This window comes from Talpa occidentalis, unplaced genomic scaffold, assembly GCF_014898055.3.
Source record: "Talpa occidentalis isolate TD23 unplaced genomic scaffold, MPIMG_talOcc4v2.1 talOcc4.14, whole genome shotgun sequence".
Lineage (NCBI taxonomy): Eukaryota > Metazoa > Chordata > Mammalia > Eulipotyphla > Talpidae > Talpa > Talpa occidentalis.
In genome coordinates this window covers 34,545,636-34,570,781 of record NW_023601433.1, presented here as the reverse complement: position 1 = coordinate 34,570,781, position 25,146 = coordinate 34,545,636, and the positions used below count along the sequence as shown (strand labels likewise).

The window sequence follows — 25,146 nt, the reverse complement described above, 5'->3', positions numbered from 1 at the left end:
TTTAAAGTCTGGGAGGATGATACCAACATTTGTCCTCTATTTTAGTAAGATTCCTTTAGCTATTCAGGGTCTTTTGTGGTTCCATATGAAATGCAGTATTGTTTTTTCGATTCCTTTGAAGAATGCCATTAGAGACTTGATATGGATTGCCTTGAATATGTATACTGCTTTACGTAAGACGGCCATTTTGACATGTTGATTCTTTCAATTCATGAGCTAGGAATATCTTTCCATTTCCGTGTGTCTTTTTAAATTTATTTTAACAAAGTATTTAATTATTTTTGTCATAATTGTGACTTGTAGGTTTTCTGGATTTCTTTCTCTTCAAATGTGTTACTTGCATATAGAAACACAACAGATTTTTGCAGATTGATTTTGTACCCTACCATTTTATTGAACTTACTTATTAAATCAATTTTTTTTATTGAAGTAACCTTGGCTTAGATCATTATTTGTCTAAAAGAAGCATAGAATCTCTCCTCTCAGGTGCTGTCACCACACCAGACCCACCACACACCAATAGTCCACCACAGAGTACATCCTGTTCCATCCCCACCTTGTTTTTGTCCTTTCCCCACCTCCCCTCTGATAATCTCAGTTCTAACAAAGGAGGTGAAGGAAATTTACAAGGAAAACTATATAAACCATTGTTAAAAGAAATAGAAAAAGACAAAAAAAAAGGCAAGATACACCCTGCTAATGGGCTGGAAGAATCAACTTTGTCAAAATGGCCATAGATCAAAGCTTAAGAGTACCTGTTCTAAAGATTTCCAAAACAATTCACTTCCTTGCGTTATTGTATACCTATCCGAAGCCAGAGGATATGGTATTTACGAAAGGATGCTACAAAGTCATCTAGTATTACATAATTATTCTCCAAATCCTTCATGCCATACATTCAATTTATCTGGTCTTTCTCAGTCTTCTTAGCATATCTTTTACACTGAAATAAAATTTAACTAGCCAGTTTTTCTATTTGTTAGCAACCATTGTATTTTAGCTTTGTTTATTGGAGGGATTCTTTTTTGCTTGATTTTAAATATATTCATTAATTTTAGAGTAGGCTGAAACTGCTAATTATCTGGCCTACTTTCTTTAGACTATGTCTAGTTTCTGTTAACATAGATCATTGAGATGTAAATATGGATAGAATTAAAATATCCAACGTTAACCTCTGTCTGTTGCTTCAAAAGTTTTCTAGTAGATTTAAAATTCTCCTCTCCAATTTGTTGATCCTCTCTTAGCTTGGCTTCCCAAACCCTGCTTTTTCCTAATCTCTCTTGTCCTCCTCTTTCTATAAGGGTCCTTTCTGAATCTTCTCATCTGTTTTGCACACTACCAAACATAAAAGACATCCCTCCCAAATTAGATTTTGGGCTGGTTTTATCTTGGTTTCCTTTGATAATTTCTCCCAATCCACAGTCTTTGTTCCTTGTCAGTTTTAATGGATTCCATTTGCCTCCATTTTCCTTTGTTTTTATGACTTTATTGAAGTTTAGCAGATATTCTTCGCCATGAGCAGTATCTAGGCAGTGGGGCTGCAATAGTAAACCAATGCAGCAGTATAAATACACCCTACATCAATCTATCAAGGAAAATCAGCCTTGAATAAATCATTTCTAGAGTTATAAGCAAGATGAAAAGGGAGTAACAAATCACTATGGAAAAGGATAATAAGGGAGATGTAACCAGATTTAGGTGCTTAAGGAAGCCTCTCAGGAAAAAAAAAAAATCATGTTTATATTAGGACTTTGAAAGTTTAATTAAGAGTAGCTCAATAAGCAGCGTAGAAATTGGCACTGGGGAAATGCTCTTGAAATGCCAAAATATAGAGTAGCTTTAGTGTAAAATTCAAGGGGGCATATAAGTGCAGTAAAAGTGTGGAGAGTCCAGGTCAGACTGGTAAACATTTGTTAACCATATTGGGAGGGTAGGAGAGGACAACATCCTGAGGACACTGCCACTGAACAGAGTGTTTAGATTTATATTTTTAAAGGATTAACCAAAATGTAATATAGAAAGTGATTTAGAGAACATTAAGAATTGTATCTAGGTGGGGATACAATTGTGTTTATAGTAGCCCAGTTCAGAGATGATATGGTGGCCCTATAAGAAAATCTGAGTCACTGATTACTCATATCTGTTTCTCCTTCACCTACTCCTCCTATCTATCAAACACTAAATCTTTAAAAATATGTTTTCTAAAACAGGCAGGTTTTTATGACTTCCTCCTCTGTATCACTCTATGCTTTCAGCTGAGAACCATCAACAGAGGTGCTAACCTATAATAATAGTACTTACTAAGTTCTAATATTTACTCAACACTGTACTGTAAACTGGAGGCATGCAAAAATGTATGTCATGAGGTAATATCTTATATAATTATTTTAGTGGAAAAAGGAGTGTATTACTAGAAGAAAATGTTTGTATAAGAAGTTCTTAACTTTTTGTCAAAATTAGTTTGTAACTGGACACTAGGGACACATACCATGATTTTCTAAAATAAGTGTTAATGATGGAAGAAAAATGCATAAACTCTCAAAAACACAGCAAAAACACAGAAGTATAAGAGGTCTTTGATGAAGAAATATAAATTATGAGTAATGTACACATTAAGAAATGGTTTATTAGATGTCTCTGTATGCATGTATGAAAAAGTTCTATGGCTTCAAATTTGACTAGATTCTTTCATTTGTTTTTCAATGTTTTTTCTAAGAATTGCCCTGGTGGAAAATATTCCTGAAGGCCTTAACTATTCAGAAAATGCACCATTTCATTTATCACTTTTCCACGGCTGGATGAATTTACTCAACATGGCCAAAAAGTCTGTTGACATAGTGTCCTCCCATTGGGATCTCAACCACAGTCATCCATCAGCATGCCAGGTAAGCTGCACCTTCTATGTGTGTGATACTGTGCATTTTACATACCTTAGCATTCTTGCTCTATACTCCAAAAGCTCATTTTTTTTTGTCTGTCTTCATCATAATAAATGTATATCACTACATATATGTGCATGTGCCATTGCTAATCATGTCACTCAGCTCCTACTAGAATGCCATATTTTCAAGGGCAAAATCATATTTCATCCTTGTATACAATAGGTTCAATATGCTGCATTGCTATAGAGGATGTCCTCAGGGGTCAACATTCACATAATGGCCCCTGTAGATAAAACAACCCAGAATTCAACCTTGTACAACCTGCATATTTACAGTTCTTTTTCTATAACTGCTTGTTGAGGTATTTATTCAGTTAATTGGTGTCATAATTTTTCTTTAAGATATGGATCCAGAGCCAACTTATGTGTTACTGGATTTAAACTTCCCAGATAGTTAGTTGTTTATTCTTGACTCTGCTATATTTGAATGAATGAATATAAGAAAAAATGTGCTAATTATAGGAATGACTTTTAGAAAAATGACTAAATGATCTAAATGATTTATAAATGAAATTTCCTAGAAAAATGATCCTGGTCATCTTTGGTATATTTTTCTTTATATTGGTGTGATTATGATAGTTTACAGTAAACTCTCTGGACTAGTCAATCCAAGCAATGTCTATAGGTCTATAGTTTAATGCCCTATGTGGGTCAGTTTTGTGTTTTTCTACATGAATGTGTTGGCCTTAAGACAAAATCATCACCCCATTAGTGTTTTGAAATATGTTATTCAATTATATTACTTTAAAGTCAAAATAATATCAAAAGACTGGGCCTCCCCAGTGGCGCAGCAGTTGAGCGCTGGGTTGCGAAGCTGCCCACAGCCTCTGCAGCACTGGTTCTATTCCCGGCCCCTGGCAAGGGTCCCACATGGTGCACAGACCTCTCCTGCTGCACCCACTGCTCCCCTCAGCAGTGCACTTCGTCGGTCTGCCTGTTCTGCATCCCGCTCTGGCTATGGTGAATTCTCTCACCCTCCCGTGCTTCTGACTGTACCCAGTGCTTGTATAAATAAATAAATAAAATAAAATAAAATAAAATAAATCTTTAAAAAAATCAAAAGAATGTAAAAGCAAACAACACACCACAAATGTTGTACTAAAGAGGATTTGAATAAATTTACAAGTTGTGTTTTGTACTTTACTATCTCTCTTGTTCAAACTATTTACTGCTGCACACATTGACCTAAAATTTAGTGCTTAAAAAAATAGCAATCCCTCACTTATTCATTATTATGGGAAAGGCTAGCAGAGAAGACTTGTTTCTGATTTACTTATTATTGACCAGGGTGCCTAGAGCTGGGGGATCCAAAAGAGTCTCTCATACCCATATTTTATCTGGAGTTTTTGGACTTCTCTCTTTTTTTTTTTTTTTTTTAAAGATTTATTTATTTATTTATTTATTTATTTATGCAAGCACTGGGTACAGTCAGAAGCGTGGGAGGGTGAGAGGATTCACCAGAGCCAGAGCGGGGAGCAGAGCAGGCAGGAATGAAGTACACTGCTGAGGGGAGCAGCGGGCGGCAGGAGGGGTCTGCGCGCCATGCGGGACCCTCTTCCGGTGTCCGGGAAGCAGCCGGGGATCAAACTGGAGCTGCAGAGGCTGCGGGCAGCTTCACAACCCAGGGCTCAACCGCTGCGCCACCGGGGAGGCCCTGGACTTCTCTCTTTATTCCTTTCATCATTCAGTAAGCTAGCCCAAACTCTTTACATAATGGTCGTAATCTGAAAGACAGAAGGCAGAAATTATGCAGTGTCTTAAGACTTGGGCTCTGGAGTCCCAGAATGTTGTTTCCACAGTATTTTATTTGTGAAAGTAAGTCACAAACTCAAAATGGCAGAAAGAAGATCCATGTAGAAATGAAGAAATCTGTTGTCAGACATCTTTGGAGATTGTATACCATAGCCCACCTGTCGCTATATCTACCCATATCTTTTCCATATTCAAGATGTACTCCTCATTCTTCCACACTGTCATCCTATTACAGCAAAAGTTCAAAGTCTTGGATTTCTTCATTTACATCAGGTCTGGATCCAGATGAGGCTCCTCATATGCTTTCTCTTGATTTGGACCTGTGAACTAAAAAGGCAAATTATGTGCTTTTGACATACATTCCCAAATATAAAATGGTAGCATGGAGAATAGATATTTCTGTTCAGAAGGGGAGATTATATATCAGCATGAGTTCTTGGCAATTTTAAGAAACAGGGAATATGTTTAGATTAAGATCTAGTTCTGCTCCCGGGTAATGCTTCCCTAATCTGTTGTTTCAAAAGTTTTTTACTTCACCCTCTGTGTTGCATTATCTTTTCCATAAGAAATAGCTGTGTTTACCTCAGACTTACTTTTTGATCAGCCAGTAAAAATTTTCATTTTCATGAGACCCCTTTTCATTTTAAACAATTTCCGTCCTTTTTTTGTTTAAGATTTTTGTAGAATTTAGGAGTGGTCAGTTACAATCCACTCATTACCAAGATGCAATGTCTACTTACAGACGGGTGTTTTCTGCTTTGGTCTGTGACTCAAGGACCTTAACCTTGACATTGTTTGAAGCCTATGAAGCACCACAACCTTCATTATTTCAGAGGTATCACCAAGGAATCATACAGCCACAAATTTGATTTGATCTTTGCCGTGAAGCCATTTATTAAATTTAGAATATTTTGCTGAGTTGAGACTGCCCTAGGGTCTTTACAGTTTATCTGAATTGTGCATGACAATTAAATAGTTCCTATGAGTTCATTTATTTTTTTTTAATACCTTATCATATACCACTAAAACTTTGACAGTATGGAGCCTCCCCTAGTGGCCCAGTGGTTGAGTGCTGGGCTGCCAAGCTGCCCACAGCCTCTGCAGTGCCTTTCGATCCCTGGCTGCTGGCGAGTGTCCCACATGGCACGCAGACCTCTTCTGCAGCGCCCGCTGCTCCCCCTCAACAGTGTATTTCATCGGTCTGCCTGTTCTGTGCCCTGCTCTGGCTCTGGTGAATTCTCTCACCGTCCCATGCTTCTGACTGTACCCAGTGCTTGTATAAATAAATAAATAAATAAATAAATAAATAAATAGAAAGAAATTCTCTTTAAAAAAAAAAAAAAACTTTGACAGTATGCTTGAACAATCTCCTAAGGCAGATCTATAAATGCATTAATCATATGTTCTATTTTTCACTGTACAGCAGGCAGTAGTGTTGCCAAACATTCTGTCATTACTTTTTCAAGACTCCAAAAGCAATTTCTTTACTGTTGCTTCAACCTTGAGTAGTAGTCTCCATTGCCACTCAATCTTAAAGGCAATAACACATGCGTTAAGTTTTTGCTAAGCAATTTATATTTCAGTCATCTATAACTCCAGAACTTATTTGTTATTGTTTTCTATTTTTCTGTGAGTTGATTTCTGTAGTACTGACTGGGATCATTCATGCAGTTGTATTTAGCTGTGAGAATGGCAGAGGCTGGACTGAGGACTGCTGGGTTCTCATTCTCCCCAAGTAGACACTCATTCAATAATCTACTGCAAATTTCTTATAAGGCACCTGGATCCCAACTAGGGGAAAGTGAAAACTTCCTAACTTTTAATTTTTGAAGTCTTAGGACATTTCTTTTGTAACATAATGTTAGTCAAAGCAAGTGGCAAGGTCAGCCCACTTTCAGGGGAGCAATAGTAAAGCAGCATGTATGGAAGAATGAGAGCAGTTTCTGGCAGTCAACTTTGGAAACAGTCTACTATAGTCACTATGATATTGTGAGCAAAAGATAGGTTCTCTTTATTCATCCTAGACAAGATCAGTACATGATTGAATAGGAACTGCAAGCTTTAGTTTGACTTGATGAGCAATGCAATGTGCTTTGGGAGCACTTCACTGTAAGCAGCTCCCTTTCATGCCTTCTGTATCACTGATGCGTGATTAAACACACAATAGGAAAATTGACACTTACACTTGAGCTTAGTGACCTGTGAACTCCTCTGATATGCTGTGTCTGTGGAGTGATGGATTTTTCCCTCAAACTATAATGTAATCTTTTTTAAGTGGTTTCATTTTTCCCCTAAACTATTTTTCTCTCTTATCCTGTTCTCAGTGTTGGCCAGTTTCCAGGATTCTTATCATCAACCTATATTCAGGGTTGATTTGACTTGGAGATCCTATGGAATCTGCAACATTCCCCAGGATTCCCCATGAAGTCCATTTGAAGGATTCAAGGGGGTTCCAGAACCTGAGGCTATAGAAGGGAATACCTGGTACTATTGGTCAGTCCTGGGGATGGATGTGTAGCACTTAGATGAGCTTATAGACAAAGTACAGTCCCTGGATGGGTGAAATAAGCACTTTTAAGATGGATGTGATTCTCCCAAACAGCCTAAAAACCTAATGGTCCCTCTTTACTTTTAACCTGTCCCTTTAGTCTAGTCCTTCCAGTGTGAGCTAAACTTTTACTATTCAAAATTTTGCCCTGGAACCAAGAGCATCTTTATTACCTGGGAAATTATAAGAAATAAAGAACCTCAGGATTATTACCTGTGTTACTTGAGTAAGTATCTCCTTTTCAGGCCTCCCTGGTGGCACAAGGGATTAAAACACAACCTACAAAGCTATCAGCAACTACTGCAGCACGATTTTGATCCCTGGCCAGGAAGCTACCCACCTGGTGCAGTAGACCTCTCCTGTCTCCCCCGCTGCTCCCCTCAGCAGTGTATTTCAATCCATATGCCTATTCTGTTCCCCACTCTGTCTTTGGTGAATTTTCTCACCCCCCATACCTCTGGCCTGTACCCCAGTTCTTGTATGCATAAATAAATAAATCTTTTAAAAAAAGAATCTCCTTTGCCTCAAGATCATAGGTTATACATAAACTCAAAACATTTAAACAGTACTGAACTAAGTAATTCTGACATTTTTCTCTATAAACTTAGCAAAAGTTAGGTGTTCCAACTCTTTGCTTGAATGTGATCCATTATGGAATGAAACAGTATTCCTGCCCCATAGTAACTGACATTACAGAATGGGAACCCCTTCAGCTTTGCTTACAGGGCAGTGATGAAATGCATGAACTATGTTCTAGGTCTGTTTGCATAGTGCTTAATGTATTTTAGTTGTTCAGTAAATATTTGGTAAGTAGTTGTTGTATTAGTGAAAAGGATTGTATTACTGGTAAACAAAACCAGGCATAAGCTAATGTGGCAAGTACAGATTATATTCAGTAATATACTATCTTAATAAGCCAGAGAAAACTGAGTTCAACCTTGAATTTTGCAGAGGTAACTGGAAATTTTAAAGAAAATATAAAGTAATAAGAAGGGAAAACAGGAGGGGCTTAAGCAGGGTGAAAGAAGTAGAAATTTTTTCTTTAAAGATTTATTTTTATACAAGAACCTGGGTACAGGCCAGATGTTCAGGAGGGTGGGAGGATTCACTGGAGACAGAGCAGGGAACAGAACAGGCAGACTGAGTGAAATACACTGCTGAAGGGAGTAGTGGACATGACAGGAGAGGTATGCTTCACCATGTGGGATTCTCACCTGCCAGCCAGGATCGAACCCACAGAGGCTGGGGACAGCTTCACAGTGTGGTGCTCAACCACCTGCACCACCAGGGAGGCCCAGAAGTATAAATTTATAATAAAAATGGTACAAGACCCACCATATCAGATACTTTCAAACATCAGTGCAATTTCAATAGCTCCATGAAGGGACCTAAGAGCAAAACTAACATGGCAGAAATCCCATAGACATAACCATGGGCTCTTTAAACTCCATGAAATATCCTGAGGGTAGAACTGCCATAGCAGATCCCATGCAGATATTAATACGGACTTAGTGAGCTCTATAATGGGGCCTGAGTACAAACCACAGTTAGCAATTCCCCTCAGACATCAGGACAGTACTGGTGAGACCTAGGAATGACCTGATGGTGAACTCATCATAGAAAACTCCTGAAGATATGAGCTATTCCCACTCATGGAAGCCAAGCTACAGATAAGTTTTTCCTGCATACATTGTCATCTACTGGAAAAGTAGGAGGTTGACACCCATAACATTTAGAAATGAAATAATGGGGAGACAAAAAGCAGCAAATGGTACCTGAGTCCTCACAGGAACACTACACCACACAGAGAGATCAAATCTCTAAACATAATCACAAAAACATGGAAGCTCTTATCTTCCAATCAGAGAGAGTTCAAAGTTGCCACAAGAAAGAAATTCAAAGAAAACACAGAAAATCTGATCAAAGGCATAAGAGAACACTCAGAAAACAGGTGAATGTCCTGAGAAATAAAAGTAATAAACAGAAGATCAAAGTTGAATACTTAAATAAGAAAATAATGAGGAGGCAGGATATAAAAGATAAATAGAGGTGATAAAAAAATTCTGGAGAAAACTACGATGGTTGAATAAACCAAATGGAAAGTTGAATAAGTGACCTTGAAGATGATAATGCACAAATAATCTAGTTGGAAGAACAAAAAGAGATATGAAGGAGAAAACGGAGAAAGACTTCCAGAAGTATCAAACTCTATGAAGAAAGGTAATATAAGAATAATGGAATCCCAGAAGGGAAAGACAGAGAAAATGGAAAAGAGAAGCTATTTGAAGAAATAATAAAGGAAATTTGACCAAAGAAACTAAATATGTAAGTACCTGAATCTAAAAGACCTACCCCACAGTATCTAAACAAAATGAAACTTATACCAAGACATATAGTAGTAAAACTACTGAGAGCTCAAAACAAAACGAAAAGAATATTGAAGTTGGCTAGGGTGAAGGAAAAGATAACCTATAAAAAAAACCCTGATCAAACTTACATCTGACACTTCTGAAGAAACATTATAGGCAAAGGGAGAATGTGCCCAACATAAAGACAAGTATGTCAGTCAAGAATACTCTATCCTGCAAGGTTCTTCTTTAGATATAAGGGGAAAATAAAGGTGTCCTCAATTATAAGCTGAAGGAATTTGGAAACACTAGATACCCCCTCCAAAAGATGTTGAAAAAGAACTCTTTATTAAAGCAAAAAAGCAGTATATCCACAAAAAAAACTGAAGAAGGAAAAAAAGTAGAACCATAAAATTAATTTGAAAGATTAGAAAATAATCCTACCATCAAATGGGACTCAGTCATATTTTTATCAGGTAAAATAGATTTCCAGCTGGAGAGATAATAAGATAGAAGGATGCCCATTATCTGATGATTGAGAGAGCAATATATCAGGAAGAAACATGACACTAATCAGTATATACTCATCAAATAAAGAAACGTAAAAATATATAAATCAATTAATATTGAACCCAAAAACAGACACTGGGAAATAAAACTAGTGGCTGGGGACTTCAACATCCCACTTTTACCAATGAACAGTCAACCATACAAAAAAATAAAGAATACCCTTTAACAAAGAATTAGACCATGCAGGGCTTAGCCATTTATAGGGTACTGTACCTCCAAAGAGCTGAATACACATACTTCTCAAGTACACATGGGACATTCTCCAGGATTTGCCACATACTGGGTCACAAACATAAGTATCAACACACTCATAAAGATCATAACAAGTATCTTCTCTGATCACAAGAGAAAAGCAAGAAAAGGCTCTAGTATGTGGAGTCTGACAACACAATACTGAGTGAATATTGGGTTAACAAGGAGATGGAATAATACATTTTAAAAAAATGCCCCCCATTGAGTGATAATAATATCACAACCTTTCTGAACAAATGGGAAAGAACAAAACAATAATGAGAGGGAGGTATGTAATAATATGGATCCACATCAAAACATAAGAAATCCAAAAAGTAGTATTATCTCTCACCTGAAGTAACTAAAAAAATAAGAACAAGGAAAAATAAAACATAGTAGAAGGATAGAAATAATAAAAAGTAGATCAGGAATAAATATAAAGCAGGAATAAATATAATTGAAATCAAAGTGACAGTCTAAAAGATTAATGAAAACAAAAGCTGCTTCTTTGAAAATAAGCCAAATATTTTTTAAATTCTCCCTTGATCTCCTCATTAGTCCAGTGGTCTTTGGGTAGTGTGGCTTTCAATCTCCATGATGTGGAAGGGTTCCTTGTTTTCTTTTCATGATTTATTTCTAGTTTGATGCCAAAAGATAAAATCATGCTATTAACAGCAATGTTGATGGAGCTAGAAGGAATTATGTTCAGTGAATAAATCGGAAGGAAAAGGAAAAATATCAGATGGTTTCACTTATAGGAGGAATATAGGGGAACCAAATAAGACAAATAAGACATCGGTGCAAAAAAATAATAACAACACAAAACACAACAAAACAAAAACAGACAATTATAAATCAGAGACATGGTGCAGGAGATGAGGAGTCAAAGGGAGGGAGGAAAGGAGCGAGGAAAGAGCAAAGGGGACTAAGGTGATGGTGCATATGTACATTGGTGAAGGAAATTCTATGGGGATGCAAATATTGTTTAAAAATGAACAATGATGGGCCATCCCTGGTGGTGCAGGCAGTTGAGCACAGCTCTGTGAAGCTTTCCACAACCTCTGTAGCACCAGTTCGATCCTGGCCGGCCAGCAAGGGTCCCACATGGTGCAGCAGACCTCTCCTGTCTCACCTGCTACTCCCCTCGGCAGTGTATTTTGTTAGTCTGCCTGTTCTGTTCCCCACTCTGTCTCTGGTGAATCCTCTCACCCTCCTGTGGATCTGGCCTGTACCCTGGTTCTTGTATAAATAAATAAATAAATAAACAAATCAATCAATCAATCTTTTAAAAAATGAATAATGATGTAAAAATAAATAAAAAGAAAAGAAACCAAATAAAATAGACAAACATCAAATAGGTTTACAAGGCAAAGAACTAAGAAATTTCAAATAATTAGGATCAAAATAAATGAGATGTTACAATAGATATCTCAGAAATTCATCTGATCATGATATTACCATAAACATTTGTGTTCTAGTAAGTTGAACAACATAGAAAAGATGAACAAATTATTAGAATTATATGAGCATCCATGCTTCAGGAACAAATAAAAAGCCTGAGCAAACCAATTAGAAGCAAGGAAATTGAAACAGTAATCAAAAATCTCCCAAAAACAAAAGTGCAGGACCAGATGGTTTCACAAATGAGTTCCACAAATCATTTAAAGATGAGTTAATACCTATACTTCACAGTCTTCAAAAAAATTGAAAACTCTTTTTATGAGGCAAACATCACCCTAAATACAAAAATCATCCAAAGATATCACAGAAAAGAATAATGCATACCAATTTCCCTGAGGGATATAGATTCAAAAATCATCACTCAAAAGTCTTAGCAAAAAATCCAAAGGTTCATTAAAAGGATTATACACCCTGCCCAAATGGAATTTATTCCAGGTACTCAAGGATGGTTTGACATACAAAATTTAACATAATTCATAGCATGAATAAAAGGAAAGATAAACTCATATAATATCAATGTATGACAGTAAAGCATTTGATAAGATTCAACATCCATTTATGATGAAAATCTTCAAAAAATTGGAGCTATAAATTGATGGAACTTATATCAACATAACAATGGTTATACATGCCAAATACACAGCTAACATTCTCAATGACTAAAAAATTAAAAGTTTTTCCAGTAAGATTTGACACAAGACAAAGATGTCCAATTTCACTATTACTATTCAGCATAGTATTGGAAGTCCTAGTTAAAGCAATTAGGCAAGAAAAGGATAAAAATTGGGAAAGAAGTAAAGCTATCATAATTTGCTGATGACATGATAATACACATACAGAGCCCTTAAAACCCCTTAAACACTCATTGCAACAATGAACAGTCCAGCAAATTGGCTGGTAATAAAATCCATATGCAAAAATCAGTTTCCTTCCTATGTGCAGATGGTGAGCAATAAGAATAAAAACATTAGGAAAACAATCCCATTCATAATTACATACAAAATAATTATATACCTAGGAGTAAACCTAATAAAGTTGGTAAAGGACATATACAAAGAAAATTATAAGACACTATTGAAAGAGTTAACAATAGAAGAAGACATGTGGAAATATAATGATAACCCCTGTTCATGGGTTAGAAGAATTTAAGTGGAAAGCCTTTTCAATGAATGATATTGGGGAAAATGAACAGCACATGCAAAATTGTGAAAGTAGACCACTATCTTACACAATACCCAAAAATCAACTAAATATTCATAAAATTTGGATGTGAAACATGAAACCATAACTACTTAGAAAAATATGTATTCAAAACACTCCATGGCAGAAGTTTCATAGAGGTCTTTGTGGATTCATCTGAAGGAAAACAAAGAGGATATAAACCATTGGCTGCATCACACTAAAGTCTTCTGCACAGTGAAGAAACTGTCACAAAAACAAAAGGAGAGCCTTCTGAATGGGGAAAATTATTTGCACATTATCCACCCATTAAGGGACAAATATCCATGATCAAAAAATGACTCATAAAACTTAACCAAAATAAAACGAATAACCCAATCAAAAATGTGCAGAAATTCTAACACTTGCCAAAGTAGATCTACAGATGGCCAATAGGCTATGAAACAGTGTTCGTCATCACTTACCTTCAGGAAAATGCAAACCACAATGGAATACCTTTTCAAATTTTGGGTGACCAGTCTTTGGACCTGTGGTAAATTGGCTGGTTTTTTTTATTCTTTCAGTTCTTATTTCAGTAATCCTTAGAGTTTTCCTCCACACAGTAATCCTCCACACAGTATAGCATCTGCAAATAATGTTAGTTTCATTTATTTTCATATATGGATTATTTTTATTTCCTGATTTTTTTAAAGATTTATTTATTTATTTATCAAGCACTGGGTACAGTCAGAAGCGCGGGAGGGTGAGAGAATTCACCAAAGCCAGAGCGGGGAGCAGAACAGGCAGACTGATGAAACACACTGCTGAGGGGAGCAGCAGGCGTGGCAGGAGAGGTCTGCGTGCCATGTGGGACCCTCGCCGGTGGTCAGGGATTGAACCGGCACTGTAGAGCCTATAGGCAGCTTCGCAGCCCAGCGCTCAACCTCTGCGCCACCAGGGGAGGCCTTATTTCCTGATGTTTTTTAAGTGCTTATCTAAAACCCTTTTCTGCATCTATTTATATCATAAGAATTTTACATTGTCTTTTGTTGATGTAATATATTACTGATTGATTTACATATATTAAGTCATTGTTGCATCCATGGAGTAAATCCCACTTGATCATGATGTATAATCCCTGCAATATATTTTTCAAATTGACTGGCCAGTATTTTGTTGAAGATATTTGCATCACTTTTCATCAGGACTGTTGGTCTGTAGTTTACTTTCCTTGTGCTGTCTTATGAATATTTGGGGTAGATGCTTAGGAATGGAATTACTGGGATGAATGGTGAATCACTGTTTAATGTTTAAATTCCCACCAGCAGTGTAGTAGGGTTCCCTTTTCTCTACATCCTCACCAGCACTTGTTGTTCTGGTCTTTTCAACATGGGCCAGTCTCATAGGTGTGAGATAGTATTGCAGTTTGGTCCAGATTTTAATTTCTCTAACAATTAGTGATTTTGAACATCTTGGAGTGATATCTGTTGAATTATTTTGCCCATTTTTAAATTGACTTACTTGTTTTCATACAGTTTTATGAGTTCTTTGTATAATTTTGATATCAGTCCTTTGCCAGATGTATGGTATGCAAATATTTTTTTTCTCATTCAGCTGAGTGTCTTTTCTTTTTTTTTTTTATTTTTACATGAGGTTTATTTTTACATCATGCTGTTAATACATTATCAAAAATGGGGGAATACAAGGAGAATAAAAAAGGAAAATAACCACTTATAATCCCTCCCCTCAGAGATAACTGCTGTTAACATAGTCACATTTCCTGTAGTCTCTTTGCTGTTCATGTTTGTCTGTGAATAAAAGCATGTTATGCTGTGGAAAGAACATGATTTCATGGGAAAAAAACAAACCAACAAAGAGGAAGTTAGCGTTAGATGGACCAGAGTTCTGATTACGGCTCCACCACTGGCGAGTCCTATGGCCAGTGTCAAGTTCATGATCCTCTACTTCAGTTGTTTTGTAACATGAGGAGGCTTAGTAATTAGTTTTTTGGGAAGAGTATGATTTGCATGATAATCCTTCCCAGAAAGGGACAGACACACATTATCAGCTTGATCAATTAAGTTATATTTCTGTGCATTCTGTACCTTACTTTTTCTCCTGCATTACATGCATTTCTGTTTTTTCTTTTTTTTTTTGACTTTTGACTTTTTTATATTTTTTTTTACTTTTTTTTTAAACAATAAATTTTATTTTTATATTCCCCCATAAAATTGCAAACCCCCCATTCTGACCCCAATCCCTCCCCTCCCGGCCCCCACCCCCCCAAAAAGTGTCTCTGGTTCATAGTTTTTTGTTGATTTTGATTTTCACTTTCTTATAGTTATTCATTTTCCTGGTCCCTTATTTAAATTTTCTAGATTCCTGCTATGAGTGAGACCATCCGGTATTTTTCTTTTTCTTTTTGGCTTATTTCGCTGAGCATGATCCCTTCCAGCGCCATCCATGTTGCTGCAAATTGCATGTGTTTATCTTTTTTGAATGCTGAGTAATATTCCATGGTATATATGTACCACATCTTCTTGATCCATTCATCTATTTTTGGGCATTTGGGTTGTTTCCAAAGCTTCAGCTGAGTGTCTTTTCACTTTAGTTAAGGTTTCTTTCACTCTACAGGAGCTTTTTAGTTTGATGTAGTCGCAGCTGTGTATTGTCTTATTTTCATTGCCTCTGGGGATACCCAACAGCATCACTAAAGCTTATGTCATGAAATGTTTTGCCTGTTTTCTTTTTATTTATTTTATGATCTCAGGTTTTACATACAAATCATTAATCCGTTTTGAGCTGATTTTGGTGTATGGTGTGAGATTGTGATCTAGTTCATTCTTTTGCATTCAGGTTTTCAGTTTTCCCAATGCCATTTATTGAAGAGACTATCCTTGTTCCAGTGTATGTTTTTGGCTCCAACACATATAACTGTCCTTATATGTGTTGATTTAGGTATGGGATCTCAGTTCTATTCAATTGGTCTGTACATCTGTTTTTGTTCCACTACCACGCTGTTTTAATTGTTACAGATTTGTAATATAAATTGAGGTCTGGAAGTGTGATACCTCCATTATCTTTCTTCTTTTTCAAGATTGCTTTTGCTATTTGGGTTCTTTTATGATTCCATATGAACTTCAGTAGTATTTGCCCCAGTTCTTTGAAAACCATCATTGCGGGCCTCCCCGGTGGCGCAGCGGTTGAGCGCTGGGTTGCGAAGCTGCCCGCGGCCTCTGCGGCGCCAGTTCGATCCCCGGCTGCTCCCCGGCCACTGGAGGAGGGTCCCACATGGCGCGCAGACCTCTCCTGCCACCCGCTGCTCCCCTCAGCAGTGTGCTTCGGTCCTTCTGCCTGCTCTGCTCCCGGCTCTGGCTCTGGTGAATTCTCTCACCCTCCCGCACTTCTGACTGTACCCAGTGCATGTATAAACAAACAAACAAACATACATAAATAAATAAAGCATGCCTCTATTAAAAAAAAAAAAAGAAAACCATCATTGCTATTTGTATTGCTGTTGCATTGAATCTGTATATTACTTTGGATATGGTAGCCATTTTGACAATGTTTATTCTTTCAATAGTGAATAATAGTTTATTTTTTCAATAGTGAATAATTTTCAATTTCATTGTGTATTCTATTTCTTTCAACAATGTATTATAGTTTTGTTTGTATAGATTTTTTACCTGCTTTGTTAGCTTTACTCCTAAGTAATTTTTTTTTGGTGTAATAGCAATGAAATAACTTTCTTAATTTCTTCCTCTTCTATCTCATTGTTTGTATATAGAAAAGAAACTGATTTATGTCTGTTGATTTTATACCCTGCTACTTTGCTAAACTGATTGTTACAATTAGTTTTTCCGTAGAAATTTGAGAATTTTCTATGTGTATTATCATGCCATGTGCAAATGATTGTAGCTTTATATCTTTCCCAATTTCAATTTGTTTTATATCTTGCTCTTGCCTGATTGCTCTAGCTAGAACTTCCAAAATTATGTTGAATACCAGTACCAAATCTTAGTGGAAAAGCTTTCAATTTTTAAGCTTTTAGAATGATATTAGCAATGGGTTTGTTGTAAGTAGCTTTTGTTATTAAGTATGCTCTGTTTGTCCCCAACAATTTGAGAGTGTTCATCATAAATTGATGTTGGATCTCATCAGATGCTTTCTCAGCATCTATTGATGTGATCATATAGTTTTTATCTTTCTTTTTGTTGCTGTGGTGGATTACATTGATTAATTTTAGGATGTTGAACTGGTTTTGTGTTTCTTTTATTAATCCCACCAGATTATGATGCATGGTTCTTTTAGTGCATTGTTGATTTGGTTAGGATTTTTATTAAAGATTTTTCCCGTGTTCACTAAGGACAAATATGTTCATTAAAAAAATTGTTTTGTAATTTTCTTGTGTGTGTGTGTGTGGTCTTTGTTTGGTTTTGGTATTACTGTAATTGTAGCAGGGTGGTCCCTAGGAAACCTCGAACCTCCCCCTTTCCTGGGGACCACCCTGTTACATAATGATGGCTCCATAAAATGTGTTTAGAGAGTGGGACCTCCTTGGTGGCACATGAGGTTAAGTCTCAGCACTATGAAACTATCAGCAGCCACTGCAGCATAAATATGATCCCCATCCCAGGGAGCTAACCCTCGTGGTGCGGCAGACCTCTCCTCTCTCGCCCACTGTTCCCCTCAGCAATGCATTTCAGTCAGTCCACCTGTACTGCTCCCAACTCTATCTCTGGTGAATCCTCTCACCACCCCCTACCTCTGGCCTACACCCCCACTCTTGTATAAATAAATTAAATAAATAAATAGATAGATAAATAAATAAATCTTTAAAAATGTGTTTATAGAAATTCCTTTTGTCTTGATTTTTGAAAATATCTGAACAGAGAATTATTTCATATTTGAAGGTTTGATAGAATTCATTTGAGAAGCCATCTGGTACTAGACCTTGTTTTTTGGAGAGCTTTAATTACTGTTTCAATTTACTTGCTTGTGATTAGTTTATTTAGGTTTTCTGTTCCGTCCATTTTTAGTCGCAGATGATTGTATAGTTCTAACAATTTATCCAACTCTTCTAGGTTGTTGAATTTTTATGCATATAAATGTTCATCGTATTCTCTAATTATACTTTTAATTTCTGCAGTATCTGTTGTAATTTTTCCTTTCTAGTTTGATTCTACTTATTTGAGATTTCCCTCTTATTTTTTTGATATGCCTTGCTAGGAGTTTGTTTATTTTGTTTATACTTTCAAAGAACCAGCTTTTAGTTTTGTTGACCTTTTGAACTCTTTTAATTTCAAATTCATTTACTTCTTCTTTGCTTTTTATTATTTCTGTTATTCTAATGGCTTTTGGATTTGTTTGTGCTTCTTTTTCCAATTCCTCAAATTGAAAGACATGGTTATATATATGAGCTCTTTCTTGTTTCTTGTTGCAGTCAAGGAACTATTACTATATTTATTACTATTATTTCATTGCCATGTATTTCCCTGGTTCTTTTTCCTGATACAACTAGATACTGTGTCTTTTAATTGGTAAGTTCAGTACTGCTTTTGCTGTGTCCCCTAAAGTTTTGGATGATTGTGGGTTCATTTTTAATTTTTACATGAGGCTGTTTAGTATTCCCAACACCATTTGGTTCCTTTGTCATACATTAACTTTCCATATAATTGTGAAATTATTTTGGATCTCTTAATTCTATTCCATTGATCTGTGTGTCTGTTTTTATACCAGTATCATACTGTTTTCATTGGTATTGTTTTGTAGTATAGCTTATAGTTTAGAACTGTAATACTAATGATCTTATTTTCTGTCATGATTATTTTGACTGTTTGAGGTCTTTTGTGGTTCCATATAAATTTCAGTAGTGTTTCTTCTATTTTTTTTTAACAATACCATTGAAACATTGTAGGGGTTTCATTGAATAGGTATACTGCTTTGGGTAAGAATAACATTTTAGCAATGTAAATTCTTCCAATCCATGAATTGGAAATAGCTTTCGATTTTTTTTTTTTGCCTTCTACTTCTTTTATGTCTTATATCTTGCATTGTACAAGTCTCTAGTACCCTTTGTTAAGTTTATTCTTAAGTATTTAATTTTTTTTGATGTGATTATAAATGGGATCATTTCCTTTATTGTCTAAATTTTTTAGCAGTATTTAGCATTTTCTGAGTATATTGTCATGTCATCTGCAAAATATGATAGTTTTACTTCTTCTTTCCTCACTTGGATTCATTTTACATCTTTCTCTTGCTTAAATGCTCTAATTCAGACTCCCAATTTTATGACAAATAATAGTGGTGGAAATGGACAACCTTGTCTTATATTTTCGATGAGAAGCTTTCAGTTTTTCACCATTTAGAATGATGTTAGCAGTGGGTTTGTCATATGTGACCCTTATTATGTTGAGGAATGTTCCACCTACCCCCAGTTTTTGAAGGGTTTTTATTCATAAATGGGGGTGAACTTTATCAAATACTTTCTCTGTATATATTGATATAATAATATGATTATCCTTCCTTTTGTTGATGTCAGAATTGTGCTCACAGATTCTTGGATGTTCAGTCATCCCAGTAGCCCTGGAATACATCCCACTTAGCCATGATGTATAAACCATTCGATGTATTATATGATTCAGTTTGCTGTATTCTGTTGAGGATTTTTGCATCTATGTTTTCCAGAGAATCTGGTCTGTCGTTTCCTTTTTATGTGGCTGCATAAAGTATGTTTTCAACCATTATCTTCTTCTCAAATTTTTGGAAGAGTTTGAGGAAGGTCTATATTAGTTCATCTTTGCTTTTTTTTTTAAAAAAAAAAAAGCAGGCATGCACTGTTTGTCTTTGTTCACCATTGTAAATTCAGTGCTTATTACAGAGCAGATATTCAATGAGTGTGTATTCAATATTTAACAAACATAGAACTCTGAAAACAGGTCATCCTGAATACATTATTTCAATAGTCAATGCCCAATTATATTAAAGAGCCAATATTAACTTTTCATTTTCTATTTGTCAAATTAAATCATGCATATCGTCTAATACTGCTATAATAAAATGGAAATTTCAATACAAATCTCTCAAAATGAAAATATAGTACACATTATCATCAAAAAGGCGTTTGCAAAAAATCCAAATCTGCTAAACAGTGAGCAATTTGTGGTTGGTTGTTTAGATTTTTCATTTTAACAAAGGATTTTTCTTTAAATTATTTTCAATACAAAGTCAATTTTCCCTCTCACATTGAGCCCTTTAAGTGAAATTCCGTTGAGGCAAGTGTAAAATATATACCATTTTTCAGGAGCCCAAGTACTGCAAAAGCTAAAAATAGATATGTCAAATAAAAAAAAAAAAAAAAAAACAAAAACAAAAAAACCCTAAGCATTCTCTTGATATGTAGAATCTTGCATAGTTGCAGACCTTTCCCCCATGTCAAAATGACTTATTGTGGGATGAGTTTCAGAATACTTATGAAGACATACAATGCTTATTGTGAAAGCCCCCAAAAAAGCTTTAAACAAAAATAAAGTTTTCCTATAATGACTTTTATCTTTTGTTCTCATTAGGTAAGTTAGCATAAAAGGCAAATTTTTATCTTGAGTTTCTTTCACTCAGTTATTTTTAAAGTGTCATCAAAAGTAGTTTTTTTTAAAATATGTTGAACTTTTAGTTACTTTTATTTCATTGTCTTGTTTTTAAGATTTTATTTATTTGTGCATACAAGAACTGGGGTGTAGGCCAGAGGTGAGAGGGTGAGAGGATTCACCAGAGACAGGGTGGGGAGCAGAACAGATAGATTGAATGAAACACACTGCTTAGGGGAGCTGCAGGAGAGTCAGCATGGTCTGCTGTACCATATGGGTTGCTCCCTAGCCAGTGATGGAATTCATACTGCAGTGGCTGGTGATAGTTTGATAGCGCTGAGACTTTAACCCCTGCACCACCAGGGAGGCCCCTGTTTCATTGTCTTAATGTTATTTTTATATTTTAATTTTTTCACCACCATGATCTCCTGTGTCCCCTGGTCCCTTTTTCTTTCTCCTTCCTCACATCCTTAGCGCCTCAGGACATCTGTTGATGTGCACTAATTTTTGAAAGTATTTTATATTATCATATTTTCTGCTATGTAAATCTACAGCGTTTGTTTTTATTTCCTGACTTATTTTTGTTGCACACAGTTCTCTCAAATTTCCTCCATTTTTTGAAAATGGCTGCCTTTCATTCTTTTCTTATGACAACATAATACCCCATGCTATGTATGAGCCACATCTTCATTTGTACACGGGGGTTAAGGCTGTTTCCATGACCTAGCTATTGCAAATGATGCTGTTGTGAATGTTGTGGAATGTATGGAATCTTTTGTTGGTGTTTTTATACTCCTGCTATGTGCCCAAGAATGAGATTGCCAGTTACACAGTATTTCCATTTGTAATTTTAAATCCAAATTGCTTTCCGTAATGGTTTTACCAGTTCACATTTCCACTAATTATGTATTAGGGTTCCTTTTTTCCCACATCTTTCAGCACTTGCTTGGGGGATCTTTTTAATACGTGCCATTTTCATGGTGTGTGGTGGTATCTTGTTGTAACTTTCATCAGCATCTCTCTTGTTAGAAGTGATGACGAGATTTTTTTTTGTATCTATTTGTCTTCGAATATCCTGTTTGGTGAATTGTCTGTTCATATCTGCTGCCCATTTATTGTTATTTATTGCTTGATTGTATTGTCTGTTCATATCTGCTGCTAATTTGTTGTTATTTACTGCTTGATTATATGAGAGTTTTGTATATAATGATTATTAACTCCTTACCAGTTATATATCATGTAAATATTTTCTCCCATTCAGGAGAGTGTCTATTTAATCATTTTGCACTTTCTTCTACTGATAGAAGCTTCTTAATTCTGGTAATCCCAATGTTTATTTTTGTCTTTAGTTCCATTGCCATTGGGGTTGAGTCACCAAACATTTATTTATAGTTAATAGCATAGAAATCATCCCCAATGTTTTCTTCTTTGTGTTTTTTGTTTGTTTTGTTTTGTTTTTGTTACAGGTCTTATATCTAAATATTCACTCTACTGCAGTTTATTTTTGTGTATGTTGTTAGCTAGTAATCTAACATTTTTTTTTATATGTGACTTTCCAGTTTTCCCAGCACTATTTATTAAAAAGATTCTCATATCCACATTTTATGGTCATGGATGTCTTATCATAGATTACGTGCTGATATGTGCGTGGATTTATATCTAGACGTTTTATTCTGTTCCATTGACCTGTGTATCTATTTATGGGCCCAAACCCTTATTGTTTGTAATACTGTTTGTTTATAGTAGTTTTATGTCAGATAACATGATACCTCCAGTTCTTCCTTTATTCTTAGAGTTTCTTTTGAAATTAAAGATCTTTTGTTGTACCATATAAATATCAATATTTCTTGTTCAGTTTCTTTGAAAAAATTGATAGGATTTTGATGGACATTATGTTAAATATGTATCCAATTTTAGGCATAATATTAACTTTGATTATATTAATAATTATAATTATAATCATAAATGAATGCTGGATCTTATCAAATTCTTTCTCTGAAGCTATTGATATCACATGATTTTTTTATTCTGTTGATATAGTACATCTCATTGATTAATTTAAATATGTTAAATCATCCTTATGTCCTTGAATTGAATCCCACCTTCATGCTGTATAAACCCTATGGCATACTGTTGAATTCTATTTGCTTATATTTTGTTGAAAATATATTAGGTATATTAGTCTGTAATTTTCTTTTCCTGTGCTATTTCTGGTTTCACATTTAAGGTAATGTTGGCATCATAATATGTATTAGGGAGGATTCATTATTGTGTTTTTAAAACAATTTGAGAGAGGTTGGCATTTATTCTTTATAAGTTTGATTAAAGGGCCTCCCCTGTGGTGCAGTGGTTGAGCACTGGGCTGCGAAGCTGTCCGCAGCCTCTGCAGTGCCAGTTTGATCCCCAGCTGACCGGTGAGGGTCCCACATGGTATGCACACCTGTCCTGCCATGCCCGCTGCTCCCCTCAGCAGTGTATTTCATCAGTCTGCCTGTTCTCCTCCCTGCTCTGGCTCTGGTGATTTCTCTCACCCTCCCGCGCTTCTGACTGTACCCAGTGCTTGTATAAATAAATAAATAAATCTTTAAAAAATAAAAGTTTGATTAAAAAATAAAAGTTTGGGGCCTTCCTCGTGGCACAGGCAGTTGAGCACAGCACTGTGAAGCTGTCCACAGCCTCTGCAGTGCTGGTTCAATCCCCACCAGCCGTGGAGATACCCACATGCCACAACAGACCTCTCCTGTCTCACCTGCTGCTCCCTCAGCAGTGTATTTCAGTCAGTCTGCCTGTTCTGTTCCCCGCTCTGCCTCTGGTGAATCCACTCACCCTCCCATACATCTGGACTGTACCCTGGTTCTTTTATAAATAAATAAATCTTCAAAAAAAATAAAGGTTGATAGAATTCATTTGAAAAGCCTTGTGGCCCTGAGAATTTGTTTTCAGGATTTTTTTTCTTACTATTTCAATTTCTATGTTTGTTATTGGTTTGCTCAGTTTATATGTTTCTTCCTAGGTTAGTCCAAGATTATGTTTATCTAAGAATTAATCTTTTCTTCAAGGTTATCAAATTACATTAGCTGTTGTTCATAGTAGCCTTAGAATCTTTAATATTCTATGCTATCTGAAGTAATTTCTCCCCTTTCATTTGATTCTGCTTATTATTTTTTCTCTCTTCCTTTTCTTCTTAGCTTTCTAGAGGTTTATCCATTTTTTTAAAAAAAAATCGTATTGAAGAACCACCTCTTAGTTTAATTGATTTTTATGGTCTTTTTGATTTCCATTTTATTTATTTCCATGCTTAGTCTTACTATTTTGTCCCTGCTACTAATGTTGGGTCTTATTCATTACTCTTCATTGGATTACCTTAAAGATGTTATTAGGTTGTTTATTGGATATTTTTTCTTGCTTTTTAATATGGGGCTGGTTTTTCAGTTATCTTCCCTCTTAAGACTGCTTTGCTGCATCCTTAAGATTCTGTTAGTTTATATCATCATTTTTGGTTATCTCAAGGTATTTTTTTAATTTTTGCTTTGATTTCCACTGTTATCCAATTGCTACTAAGCAGCATTTTGTTTAGTCTCCATGTATTCATAGTTTTTCCTATTTGTTTTTTCTTCTAATAGCTGATTTCTGGTTTATGGAATGATAGTCAGACTAGGGATAATTTTGATCTTTGTAACTTAGTCATAACCAACTTGTGTCCCAATATATGGTCTAGTCCTGAAAACGTTCCATGTGGCCTTGCAAAGTGATGCATATGTTGCATTTTGGGGTGATGTGTTCTGTAGAAGTTTGTTAGAATTATTTGACTGAGCTCTTCATTTTAAGCTGTTGTTTCCTAAGTTATACTTTGTCTTTTTCAACTGACCATTAGTATAAGGGGGGTATTAAGTTTCCTTAGTATTATGTGATGTTCTCAGCATCCTGCTTTATTTCTGTTGTTAATTAGTTTATATATTTCAGTTCTTTATCATTCAGTGCATCTATATATTTATGAGTGTTATTTCACTTATATTCATGAGAGAATATATTTACTGATATTTATGATGTTTCTTCTTGTATTAGACTCTTCTTGTATTAGACTCTTGTATTAGACTCATTATATCCTTCTTTATCTCTTAATACCTTACTTAATTGAAAGTCATTTTTAATCAGATATAAATATAGTTGTTCCTGAATTTTTGTTGTTGTTCATGTTGGGATTTGCTCTATAACTACCTTCCAACCATTAATCCTGAGTCTGTGCTTGTCTTTGTTGGTTAGGTGAGTTTCTTGTAAATAGCAGAAGATAGGACATTGTTTTAAAAATATGTTCACTCATAACTTTTCAGTCGTGAGTTCAAGCCATTTACTTTAAAGTGATTATTGAGGTATAATTGGTTATTGCCATCTTGTTATTTTTGTTTGTTTTTGTTTTTGTTTTGTTTTGGTTTGCCTTGTATTTTTTTTTTTTTAGACATCCTATGATGTTATTTTTAAGTCCTATTTCCCTAGGTGTATATTTTTTCATAGACTAATGTATTTTCACCAATTTAGGTGGCTGGGATGCCG

General features: G+C 35.5%; 1 protein-coding gene across 1 annotated transcript in view; it reads left to right on the top strand.

Annotated features, from left to right (window-relative positions):
• The window catches only part of PLD5 (phospholipase D family member 5), a 405,751-nt gene that overhangs the window by 219,044 nt on the left and 161,561 nt on the right, over positions 1 to 25,146 (top strand). Inside the window, 1 exon segment of the mRNA XM_054694923.1 lies at positions 2,717 to 2,885. Coding sequence (XP_054550898.1) covers positions 2,717 to 2,885 — 169 coding nt within the window.